At 44.1% G+C, this 13,325-nt stretch overlaps 1 protein-coding gene across 1 annotated transcript in view; it reads left to right on the forward strand.

Moving 5' to 3' along the window:
* Klhl2 (kelch like family member 2) overlaps nucleotides 1-13,325 on the forward strand; it is a 113,975-nt gene that overhangs the window by 64,881 nt on the left and 35,769 nt on the right. The window contains exon 5 of the mRNA XM_041674427.1: nucleotides 2,752-2,914. Within this exon, the coding sequence (XP_041530361.1) occupies nucleotides 2,752-2,914 (163 nt within the window). The remainder of the gene's footprint in view (nucleotides 1-2,751; nucleotides 2,915-13,325) is intronic.

Consider the following 13,325-nt stretch of genomic DNA (forward strand, 5'->3'; position numbering starts at 1 on the left):
CAGATTTAGGAAGAACTCTAACTCAAAAACAATAGGCTGAGAAACATAGAGGAGGACACCTGATGATACCCTCCTGTGGCCACTGAACATATGCACGCGTACACACGCACGTACCTTTAAAAAAATTTTTAAAGCACGCACTAGCAGTTTTCTTGGATCGTTATACACATGTGTGAATGGGTATGTCTGTTAGAATACACACACACACACACACACCACACATACACACATACATACACACACATACACACATACACACACATACACACACACACACACATACACACACATACACACACACACACACACACACACTGCTGAAATTATTTCACCTGATAATATATTGTAGACAATGTTGTTTGTATAGCTTTTTGTTCCTTTTCATGACTGTAAGGTGTTCCTTTGACTGGATGGTGACAGTCATTTAAGCGGTCTCTGTGTGATCAGGCCCCCACCGCCAGCTTCCACAGTAACACTGAAGAGGGGGACTGTGTGCATGTTAGTGAGTCAGTTGCTGAGTCAGAGAGATAGGCCTTGGCAGTTTGGGTTGAAATAAACAAAATGTTCTTCATGTGAGTTCACTCATCTGTACCCCCACCAGCAGGGTGTGAGCCTGTTTCTTCTCGGCCACCTTGTCTTCCACATCCGGTCCGCTGAGTTGTCATTCCCGGGGAGCCTGCTGAAAAGCCCCGCGTCCTGGCTGGGGAAAGGCTGAGTAGAAGGGTGATCATTGCTGTTTATTTGCATACATTCCAAAGAGTGAATATTGCTCCGAAGACCACTTTCCACACGATGTGCTTGCCGAATTAAATGGCTGTGTTGTTAAATGTCTTGGAGAGTGTTTTACTTTGCTTCAGAGCACAATTATACCAGCCTAGAAAATCCTTCCAGTGTGAACGTGATCAACAAATGAAAGCTTCCATGGAGAGCCTTTCTCATAATGTAGCGAACCACACCCGCACATCCTGCTATAGGGTTGGCTGCCCCCACCTTACCGTGTTATTCACATGCTGCTTTCTTCTGGTATCTCTGCGTGTTCTTTCTGGCGGTAGTTAATAGACTTGGGTTAAATCACAATTAGCCCTCTTAGTCTTCAAGCCTGTTAGCTGCTACTTGCTGTGTATAGCATGTATATCCACACACAACCTCTACATCTCAGAGTGAGAGCCTCAATGCTTCATGTATGAAAGTAAGGGTAGCTTGGTATCCCCCCACAAAAGAAACATGTCTTTCTTCTGCAAATTTAAGTCTTATTACCTAAACTCAGGAAAATCGTAAGAGATATCCATGAGGACTTTTAGTCTTTGGGTTGTAGTGTAGTGCATGTTAAGGTAATAATGTTTTTTTTTTTTTTTATTTGCACATACTCTTCCATTGAGCTACATCCCAGCTTTTCAAATGTAACCCCTACAGAAACTTGGAAGGTTATTTTTCATGCTAATGTAGTCTCTTTTAAAATGAACTGTTATTTTAACAGTTGATTTGTGGGCTGGGGGAGGTAGGTGGCCTTAATAAGAACAGCAGGAATTTCACCACTTTTTTTTTTTTTTTTTTTTTTTTTTTTTTGGTTTTTCGAGACAGGGATTCTCTGTGGCTTTGGAGCCTGTCCTGGAACTAGCTCTTGTAGACCAGGCTGGTCTTGAACTCACAGAGATCCGCCTGCCTCTGCCTCCCAAGTTCTGGGATTAAAGGCGTGCATCACCACCGCCCGGCTTCACCACTTTTTAAATGCTTTTTTTTCTCCCTAATTTGACTTTCAAATGTGGTCTTTAACATGGCAACATCCTAATTCATTTACAGAGAACAGTGCTCCCATTGCTGACCCATTTGGGAGGAGTTGAAGCGATGGTGGTAGTGTTTATGGTGATGATTATACTTAGGGTCCCCAGAATAACTTAGGATTAATATTAAATTGCTTGGAGTTATTTAAACACAAAGACACACTTAAAAACTACGAGGCAATTACCTTTTATGCCTTATTTCATAGCATATATATTACCTTCTATGTATCATTTCTTAGCTTATATGTTATATTCTAGAGAAATTGTCTGCTTGTAGCTTCAGACTTGTGTTGAATTCAAAATTGCTTGATGCGTGTCCACCCCAAGCCCTGCCACCCAGGGAAAGCAGATTGTTCTATTAGTCAAACCGTAGAACTTTGAGCCTTCTATGAAATGCAGTTTCCTTGTGTTCTGTGTCTCTCCGGGCCCACCCCTTCTCCACCCATGCCAAACTCAGTGGCTGCTTGCACTAAGGGAACAGAAGCACTTTTGTTATGCAATAGCACCCCCTAGCACCCTAATAATCTGGGTTTTGAAAATCTCAGTGAAGACTGGGGAGATGGCTCAGCGCATAAGGACGCTTGCCTGGCAAGCCCTGCAGCTTAAGTTCAGTCCCTGGAATCCATGGAAAGGTGGAAGGAGATAGTGGACTCTACAGTTAGCCCTTCTACCTCTGCACGGATGCTGTGGCACACCCGATCCTCATACCTGTCACATATGTACACGCCAACAGGTACCATTCAAAGACTTAAATGAACGTCTTATGTTTTAACGAGCCATTAAGAGACCCCTGTGTGATATCTCGGATGCCATGGAGACCTGTGAAAGATCCTGTGGATATGGCGGAGAATATGAGAGATCGCCATGGTTTCCATAGTCATTTGCCTTTGTTTGTATGGACCTGCCTCGTAGAGGGGTGGGGAGAGGGTGCTGCCCGCTGTCGCCTGAGTGTCTCGCTTGTGTGTTGCAGGTCCTCCTCCCTGCAGCTGGCCTGCTGCAGTTACAGGACGTGAAGAAGACATGCTGCGAATTTTTAGAATCCCAGCTTCACCCTGTCAACTGCTTAGGAATCCGGGCTTTTGCTGACATGCACGCATGCACAGACCTCCTGAATAAGGCCAACACGTATGCAGGCAAGTGTAACAAGCCTTTGCAGGCAGGGTTTGAGACTGGCGGGAAGCAAACCCCTGAGATCTCTGTGACTCCACAGTGCATTGTGGAGAGTCGTGTCAGGCTTCTGGGTCTGGGTGTAATAAAATTGTGTCTAAAGTTTTAGAATGACAGAACTGCAAAATTGGAACGTAGGCTTAGAATTCTGTTTTTAAAAGCAGCTACATGGTAGACTGCTTGACTGCTAGGCATAGAGCCATGGGTTTGATTCTCTAGAACCACAGAAACTGGGAGTGTTGGTTACAAATCCTTATGATCCGAGCGCTGGGAGGCGGGGGTGGAGGACCAGGGGTTTAAGGCCATCCTTGTATACATAGTGAATTTAAAGCCAGCCTGGGGTACATAAGACCCTGTCTCAAAAAGTAAAACCAAATGAAAGTATTGGGACTGGATGGTAGGCTAGCTTGTTTATGGAAACACTGATGCCCTGAGCATTCTCTCAACTGCATAAGCATACGAGAAAATGTATGCATGCCTAATTAGATTATTTTGCCTTTGTGATGTTTTATACCTTTTCTGCCGTATCCATGGAAACAATTTTTGTGGCCCAAAAATCTTCAAAGCACTGAAATCTTGTGTGTAGGACCCGGTTATGGCCTGTTTGCAGACACGGTGTCTGGACTGCCTGTGGTGTCCGCAGAGGGACACCTGTGGTTGCTCTGCAGCCTGCTCAGTGTCCCTGTCTGCATCTAGAGAGAGGGGACTGTTTGCGTCCTCAGATGGAGCTAGGGGCCACCAAGGGAGCTTGTAATCTTTCCTTGAGTTTTTAAACATTAAAAACGCATGTTAAAATGGTTACAAAGAAGCTCCATAGTTTTTCAAACCATCTTTCTGGGAACAGCCTGACAGACACTGTGATTCACTGTCAGCTCAGTAGGAGCTGCGTTCCTTTGAGACTGGGTCTTACAGTGTCCTCTAGGCTGGCCTCATGCCGTAGCCGCCCTCCGTCACCTTCCCGAGTGCTGGGGTTTTGACTATTTCACATCACTCCTGGCTTGCAGATGCCTTGTTTAGTCGTTTTGTTTCTTGATGTGTGGGGTTTTGCCTGCTTATCTCTGTGTACCTACCACATGTGTGCATGCCCACGGAGGCCAGAAGAGGGCATCAGAGCCCCACGGAACTGAAGTTACAAGTGGTTGCGAACAGCAGTTTGTGTGCCAGGAATTGAACCTGGGTTCTCTGGAAGAGCAGCAAGTGTTCGTAACTGCTGATCCATCTCTCCAGCACTGAATTTCTTTTCAGTATTAGGAATTTAACCCAAGACCTGTGCTAGGCAAACTCTCTCCCAAAACCATGGTATCCCTTTCATTTTTTTTTTTTATTTTTTTACTGTGGCAGCCTCACTAAGTTGACTAGGAGCGCCTTGTACTCACAAAGCCCAGACAGGCCTTGAACCTGGGATCCGCCTGCTTGGGAGGTTCCTGACTCAGCTTCCTCAGTAGCTGAGGCTGCGGGTGTAAACTTTACAAATGTGCTGAGCTTCTCTGATCCTCCTCCTGAATCCTGGGATTTCAGGCGCGAGCCACCATGCCCTGCTACTGCTGTCTTTCTTTATAGGCCCAATAATGCCTGTATTTTGTAGGAGGACCACCTACTGGACTAACTGTCCTTTGTAAAATTGCTTTGGGGGAAAATTCAAGCCGAGTTCCAGGAGGCTGATTTAGAAATGAGCTTTTCAAACCTGTGCTTAAGTAAATTGAGGAGTGTCCGTTACAGGCTGATGCCCAGTAAACCTCTTCCATAATGTGAAACTTTCAATTCACTGACGTGTTCCCTGTGTCGACAGTTCTGTTGTTCAGCCAAATAGAAAATATTCCTTACAGATGCAGTTCCCATTAACTGCTAGATGCGGTGTATGTGCTTTAAGTGGTTTACATTAGGACAGCGGAGGAGAATTTGTGTGTGCTGAGGTAGGGTGTTTTGCTTGTTTTGGAGCTTGTGTTATGTGTATAAAGCGATCATTGTTTAATGTGTTTGCCCCGGAGTCCCTGCTTGTTGATACTGCGCTTGATAAATGTTGATTCTCAAAGTGGAGGAGGGGCACCTGGGGAGAAAGTAAAGCGATGAAAAGTCAAGTGGCATGTGGTTCCTGTGCTGAGCTCGAGGGGGGGGTGTGTGTGCTGCTTGCTCGGGCCAGAACCAAGTGCCACATCGCTTACTGTGATCTTATCTGTTCTTATTTTACTTAATTTCAGCCAGGTGGTGGTGGTGCACACCTTTAATCCCAGCACTCGAGACAGAGGCAGGTGAATCTCTGTGAGTTCAAGGCCAGCCTGGTCTACAAGAGCTAGTTCCAGGATAGGTTCCAAAGCTACAGAGAAACCCTGCTTGAAAAACAATAATAATAATAATAAATCACAGATTTTTTTTTGCATACTGCAGACTCTGAAGAAAAGTTCTATCTTTGCAACATCTATGTCTTACTTTGTAGAGTCCTTCATAGTTATCTAGATTTCTTTTGAGAAAAAAATGACGTCTATAAAATTACACAGAAACATGGATTCTTCACTTTTAGCATGTTATATTTTCATTCAGAGTCTAGTCTTAAAGATTATATTGCTTTTGTATCATGATTCTGACTTTTATATTTGCTTGAGTTTCTTTGGTTTATAGATAACATTTTAAACTAACTTTTACTATGAAAAGGTATGTATGTATATATATATAAAATTGTGCTTCTAATCCAACCTTAAGAACTGTCAACTCCTAGATAATCTTTCAGCTATAACCCTCTTTCCTTCCCCCTCCTCTGTTGTTTTTTCACACGTCAACTCTGGAGAGAGATATACACATAGAATGTCATGTTGTCTTGAAGTAGTTGTCATAGTTCGTGCTTCACTACACGGGGGTTCAAGGCCACTCTTGACTACAGGAGATCCTGCCTCCAAAGAAAAGGAAGAGTGGGGTGGGGACGAGATGACTCAGTGGATTAGCCACTTACTACCGCAAGATAGGCTCTAAGACTGCCATGATGAAAGCAGAGAATTGATGCCCCCAGTTTGTCCTCTGATGCCCACGTGTGCTGGAGCATCCCATACAGTAAACAAACAAACAAATAAAATATTTTTAAAAGAAGTCACAGATCCACTCATTGACATAATAATTGTGGATTAATGATAGCAGTAAAACTTTTTAAGTGGAGAACGTACCATGACTTCAGTCTGCTGACATACTGGGAGTATGTCGGTTTGGGGCAGTCTTCTCAGGTTTTTAGATGATTTGCATATTTTAAACATTTCCCAGGTCATTGAGATCTTAGTTTTTAAAGCTCTTTTTGGCAAACCAGAGATACAAAGGAGCTAAAAGTTCAGCACATCAGTTTAGAGGCATTTTAATAATGCTAATGAAAAAGACACTCTGGAAATTGGACTTTAATTATAAGTTGAAATATGAACCCTTTTTAGCCTGTCTTGCTAGTAGTTGAATTTCAGTTACAAGCAAATACGAAAGGAGAAATGTCTCTGAGTCCTAATCGTAGCTAATCATCACCTGACTCGCCACTCTGAGGAGGAGAAACTACTTGGTTCCAGTTGTTGCTGAACTTTGGGGAAACTGGAAGGATCTAGAGCGTGTGCCCAGCTGACATTCTGGGGTACTCTCAGCACTCCAGGCTTGTCAGCGCATGCCCCCTCCACCCTCCCCCTGGCATGGCACTATCTGCTCCCCATGTTTGAGATGTCTCAGTATTTTTATATGTGCTCTTTCCAGTGTCTTACTGTGGCATTGCTCTCCAGCTGCATGGTGGAGGCAAAGGTCCCTGAGGCCACTGTGTCCAGTCCTTGTGGAGTCATCCAGCCCCTTAACCATTGCTCTATCTTGTCACCTTGTCATCTTGGTTCTTCATTCTCTGACCAGTGCCAGCATTCTCTCTGTAGCCCATCTGCCCTCCTGGCCTCTGGGCACCCTTCTGTCTTTGCCACCTGGGTTAGCTCTTTCCTTCATAGTTTGTGCCTCCTGTCATCAAGTGTAGTATTGACACGTTGAGGCCCCCGTCATCGCCCTGCAGCTGCTGTATTTCCACCTGGGTTATCTCTTTCCTTCATAGTTTGTGCCTCCTGTCATCAAGTGTAGTATTGACACGTTGAGGCCCCCGTCATTGCCCTGCAGCTGCTGTATTTCCTGCATGAATTGACTTGTCACCTCAGACTCTAATTCCAGTGCGTTCCAGGCTTTGTTGATATTCAGAACCTTTGTGCCGACCATCGTTCTCCCTTTTTTATTGTTCCATATTTCCTCATAAATCTGCCGTCTCTGATCCCATTCCTCTTGTACAACCCATGAATGCCCAGCTTACATCCACTATGATGTGTTTCAAAACCAGCCTCTGTTCTGTGTCTGGCTCTGCCCAAGCGGCTGTGGGTGGTAGACAAGCAATAGGTTCCGTGTGCTTTGCTACAGCTCAGAAGGTAACTGATATTTGGATTATGCCTTGCTCTATAAAAGTGACTCTGTCTGGCTTCCTTTCTGTTTTCTTTCCTTAAGACAAGCTCTCTCTCTGTAGATGAGGATGACCTCAGACGTGCACCAATCCTCTTGCCTCTGCCCCCTTGAGGGCTGGAATCACAGGTGTACCACCATGCTTGCCTGAAAGCAGTTAGACAAGATTTTATGCTGCTGAAAAGTTGAACTTAATTCAATTTTTTGTGTCTACCCTCCTACAATTTAGGCAAGCAATCACTTCTTTGTATAAACATGTGTCAGACTGATTTGAATGCTGCTGTCTTGAAAGAAACACCATGTTGAGTGATTAAATAATGGTATTACCAGGCTTGGCTGAGTGATGTGCAGGCTGAAGCTGATCTTTGACGGTCTGTGCGGTGCTGATGTCTGCACAGTATCTTTAACACAGTCTCCTGGAGAAGTGAAAGCACTGAGTCTACAGCACTTCTTAACCAATGCATGCAGACGTCGAATGCTGCTTGTCGAGAGAATTAATCGTTCTCAGATCTCTTGTAGCCATCACGGCCCTCGCTAACTTCTTTCTAACCTATACCCAAGCTCTGCTCTGCTTCGCTGGTGGTTTTCCTAGCAGAACTGAGTGAACTGTTTCCGTCCCCACCAAAACCCCTGTTCACAAATGGATGGCAATTAATATGGGAGGGTTTTTTTCCCCCCTAGAGATTGAGAATAAGACTCAGTGTTACCAGTTGTAGGTCCAGGTGCTGTCATTATTCATGCCCTTGCTGTGTGTTGCCTGGCTTTATTCACTTATTGAAGAGCTGTTTCCTTTGCTGGAGAGACACAAGAGAAAAGTTCAGCTGCTTTAGTGAGGGCAAGCCCTCGCACACAGATGCGCTCATGAAGACGGCATGTATTTCTTATGCATTATATATTGTAGTAGCTATGTCTAATATGTATTATATAATAATGACATACTATAAAGGTTTGGAAATTATGTACTTGCCATATGTTATTGGCTCCAAGGGGGAAAAGCTTATTAAATGCCCACAGGCTTTATTCAGTGGCCAGTGGTAGACAGCTCCAGGCAGAATAACCACTAGTGTCGCAGTGAAGCTGTGTGTTGTAAGTGCTGGCTTGAGAATATGGGAGGGAGAGGAGTAGACGTGATGAAGTGATAGCTGAGATTAGCAATAGAGTTAAGAACCAGAGTTAAAAAAAATAGTACTTAAAAAAAGTTTATTATTTTTTAAAAATTGTATGTAGATGTATATCTGCTCATGGGTATGTGCCCATGAGTGCAGGTGCCTCTGGAGGCCAGAGGTATCAGATCCCCAGGGTCTGGACTTATAGAAGGTTGTAAACCACCTGAAATAGGTGCTGGGAACTGAACTTGGGTCCCTAGAAGAGCTGCAAGTGTCCTTAACCACTGAACTTTCTCTCCACCTCCAAAGTAAGCAGTAGTTGAGAGAAGCAAGATTGTAAGTATGAGAGAGAGATAACAAACTGAAAAGACCTGCTTCTTGGTCCTGCATTTTTGGTGTCTCCTCTGAGATGTGAAGAGTGTCTTCTCGGGACCTTGTGACAGATACTGAGCTTGTTTGTGTTGGGTGGGTTAATCCAATCATGTTGGCCTTCAGTTGATGGGGTGTTCAGTGAGAGTCAGTAATTTAATCGTGCCCGTGGACATGTAAACTGCTTATGCCATTCTGTGCCCACATCAGACCATAGTCATTGTATTAAACCAGTTCCTTGCTGTGACAGAATACCTGAAAAAGCCAAAGAGGAAGGCTTTGTTTGGGCCCGTGGTTTCAGAGGGCTCAAGCCTGTTGTCACTGGGCACATGTGTGGTGGGGCAGGACATGTTGGTGGAAGGGCATGGCAGCGGAGAGAGGATCCCTTTATTTATGCAGGAAGCAGGGAGTCCAAGAGGAAGGGCCTGGCAACCAGATATCCCCTTTGTGGGACAGAGAGATGAGAACACTGACTGTCCTTCCAGAGGACCCATATTCAGTTCCCAGAATGCACCCGTGGTTCACAACCATCTGTAACTCCAGTTCCAGGAGATGCAACACCCTCTTCTGTCCTTTCTGGGTACCAGACAAGCATGCGATGCACAGACATCCATGTGGGCAGAACATCCCTACACATGAAATACATAATAATAATTTTAAAAGAAATTTAAATTGCTTCAGATATAGGTCCTTCGGAGATAACCCTCCCCCCATGATCTACTTCTTCCATCTAAACCCTGCCCCTAAAGAGATCAAAACTGTAACAGTTGTGAAACCAAGTTCATTTCTTGTAAAAGGAGCAGCAGGCCACTTCCAGCCACCCGGGTCCCAGCCGCCTGCTAGCTTTACCCAAAATAATTACACGGAAACTGTATTCATTTAAACACAGCCAGGCCCATTAGTTTTAGCCTCTTATGGGCTAATTCTCACATCTTGGTTAACCCATTTCTAATAATCTGTGTAGCATCACAAGGCTTACTGGGAAAGATCCTAACCTACGTCCATCTAGGATGGAGAATCATGGCGTCTGCCTGACTCTGCTTCTTTCTCCCAGCATTCTGTTCTGTCTACTCCACCTATCTAAGAGCTGGCCTATCAAAAGGTCAAGGCAGTTTTTTTATTAACCAATGAAAGTAACACATAGACAGATGACCCTCCTACACCAATTTCTGAATTCCCTATTCCAGGAAAGCCTGGTCATCGGGGCCTAAGTTCATAGCCAGTGTAGTAATGAAGATCTCTGGCCTTACTGTACAGAGAATTCCCCAAAACTGGGAGTCCGTAAGATAGGGAAAGGACATTTGAGAAAAAGTGGATACTCTATGAAATTTTGAAGAGGCTCATAAGAGATGTATATTAATTTTGTTCTGCTGAATGTGGCAGACAGAAGTAACATCGGTATTATAAGAGGCAGAAAAATAGAACGTCAAGAATTAATGGTTAAGGCTGGAGAAATGACTCAGCAGTTAGGAATGCTTGCTGTACCAGGCAGTGGTAGCACATGCCTTTAATCCCAGAGGCAGAGGCAGGCAGACCTCTGTGAGTTTGAAGCCAACCTGGTCTACAGAGTAAGTTCCAGTATATAGTCAGACTGTTTCACAGAGAAACCTTGTCTCAAAAACAACAACAACAAATCCTAGCACCCATGTTGGTCAGCTCACAACTGCTGTGGGTCCAGCTCCAGGGCATCTCATGGCTGCTTCTGCCCTCCAGGCGTCAGTACACATTGAACATGCTCACACACATGCACTTAAAGGAAAATCTTTCTTGCTGAGTACGGTGGTGTGCGCTTTTGAGCCCAACACTTTGGAGGCAGAGACAGGTAGAACTCTGAGTTTGAGGCCCTCCTGGTCTACATTGAGAATTCTAGGCCAGCCAGGGCTAGTTTTTATGTCCTTGGAGAGGAGGGAACTCAGTTGAGAAAATACCTCCGTAAGACCAGACTGTAGTTAGACCTGTGGGCCTTTCCTTAATTAGTGATTGATGTGGACGGGTCCAGCCCCTATAGGTGGTGCCATCCCTGGGCTGGTATAAGAAAGCAGGCTGAGCAATCCATAGGAACAAGCCAGCAAGCAGCACCCCTCCATGACCTCTGCATCATCTTTTGACTCTCCAGGTTCCTGCCCTGACTGCTGTAGGGGATGAACTGTGAAATGGAAGCTTAAACAAAATACACCTTTCCCCTCCAAGTTGTGTTTGCTCATGGTCCTTCATTACAGTGGTAGTCACCCCAGTAAGACACCGTGTGCAGGGGGTGCATGTGAAGAAACTTCCGGTAGTCGCTCTCGCGTTGATGTGCCTGTCCTTTTTGTTGACGGCCTAATGATTCATTATGAAAAACTTGGAGATTGTTCATACACACTGTGCAGCTCGTTTCCGATGGCTTTTAAATTTCTTGACCTACTCAGTGTTATGTTTGCTGTGGCACTGCTGAGAAAGAGTCAAGAGGACTTGCTAATCCAAGTTAGTGGTTGAAGAGACGGTGGGGCAGGAGGGACAAGCAGGATCATTCGCATATCTGCAAGATAAAAAAGTTCTAGGATGTATTTTACGACAATATGCGTTTGTGACATTACTGAACAGCACCTTGGAAAATAAAGTGGCACATTCAGGCACAATTAACAGAAGGAGGGAGGGTGAAGTGACCCACCAGATACAGCACTTGCTGGATGGACCTGACCACCTGAGTTGAGCCCTGGGACACATGTAAAGGCTGTAGGAGAGAACAAAGTTGTGGCACATGTGCTCGGTGGCATGTGAGTACCCCACGTGTCTCTCTCTCTCACACACACACACGCACACACACACACGCACACACACAGAATTTCTTTTAAGAGAGGGAGAAGGAAGAACAGTCAACGAATTTAGTCTTGGCATCAGTAGAGTCATCAAGACATGAAGGGGACCTGGGATGTCAAGCAGGTGTCAGTGGGCTTTGATTTTCTTTCCTCTACTGAAGAATTATGCTAATGTCTTTTGTAATCTTACTGGGCATTTGTGTATGGTCTTTGGAGAAATGTCTATTAACCCTTACTCATTTTTTAAATTGCGTTGTATGATGTTTGTTTTAGATGCAAACTCATCACATATGTGATTTGTACATGCTTTTTCCTATTCCATACAAGATTTTATTAGTTATTTTTATGTCTTTCTTGTGTATATTGTCATAGACGTGTATCTCCGTTCTTTTGGGCACCAAGTTGTTGGGGGAGACAGCTCATTTGTTTCCCCGCTGCTCAGACCCAAATAATCACTCTGAAACTATATTAATTATAGCACTGCTTGGCCTTTTAGCTTAAATGTATTTCTAGATAACTCTTTTATCTTAAATCAACCCATTTCTATTAATCTGTGCATCACCATGAGGTCGTGGCTTACCGGCAATGTTCCACTGTCTGTCTCCTCTGGTGGCAGCAACATGGTGGCTCCCTGACTCTGCCTTCTTTCTCCCAATATTCAGTCCTCCCAACCCCCCGCCTAGCTCTTCTATGCCATAACATAGACCAACGCCACTTCTTTATTCATTAACCAATAAAAGCAACACATATACAAAAGGATTTCCCACATCAAGCATATACGATTTGTATAACATTGTATAGCTAGCATATTATATATACTAGTCTACCTTATTTTCTTATTTAGTCATATTTCCTAAAGCTATTTTTATATTGTGAGCTTCCCTTTTAATATATGCAGAGTATTCCAATGCATGGACTATGCTGCATTTTAAACATCATTTACTGATGAACTTTTAATAATTATATCTGTGCGCGTAGTATGCTCAAGACTCCAGATTTGAACCCAGTAGTGTCATCTCCTAGTCTCTGCCCCCAATAGTGTGACAGTGGATAACTTGGGGCTTGTCATTCCCAAATGACTAGTGTGCTTATGGAGGAGATTGAGTACAGCTCTCTGTGGAACTGTGCCCATGTACCCTCTAACCTTCAGTCTATCTCTGTCTCTCTGTCTCTGTTTCTCTCTCTCTCTCACACACACACATACACACACATACACACACTCAAACTCATGGTAGAGGTTTTTAAGACTCTTTGGTCTCCATGGTTTTGCGGATTAAGGATGGAGAGGAAATGTTCTACCGTGTCATTTTTATTTTATTAGTAGTGGTTGTAATATGAGAAATTTCATGTCAGGAGCTAAGCACCAGTGAGAAATCAATTGGATCCACAGCATGTAAGCATATAAAATAACAGATGGGCAGTTATCTTCCTGTCTGCCCGTGGTTTCCATTCAGACATGTTTTCAGTTGATCTTTTATATCTATATATTTGCACATGCATTGAGAATTGCCATTATTAGTTAAATAAGATTCATAGTAGTGTGCGTTTGTGTGTGTATTAGGGAAGTAGCTTGTCCTATGCCGAGAGTATCATATAAACTTTAAGTATGTCTTCCAAAGGTCCTGAGTTAATTCCCAGCAACCACATGGTGGCTCACAACCATC

The sequence above is a fragment of the Microtus oregoni genome, unplaced genomic scaffold (assembly GCF_018167655.1).
Source record: "Microtus oregoni isolate MIOR12 unplaced genomic scaffold, Mior012 000025F_ref0000491, whole genome shotgun sequence".
Lineage (NCBI taxonomy): Eukaryota > Metazoa > Chordata > Mammalia > Rodentia > Cricetidae > Microtus > Microtus oregoni.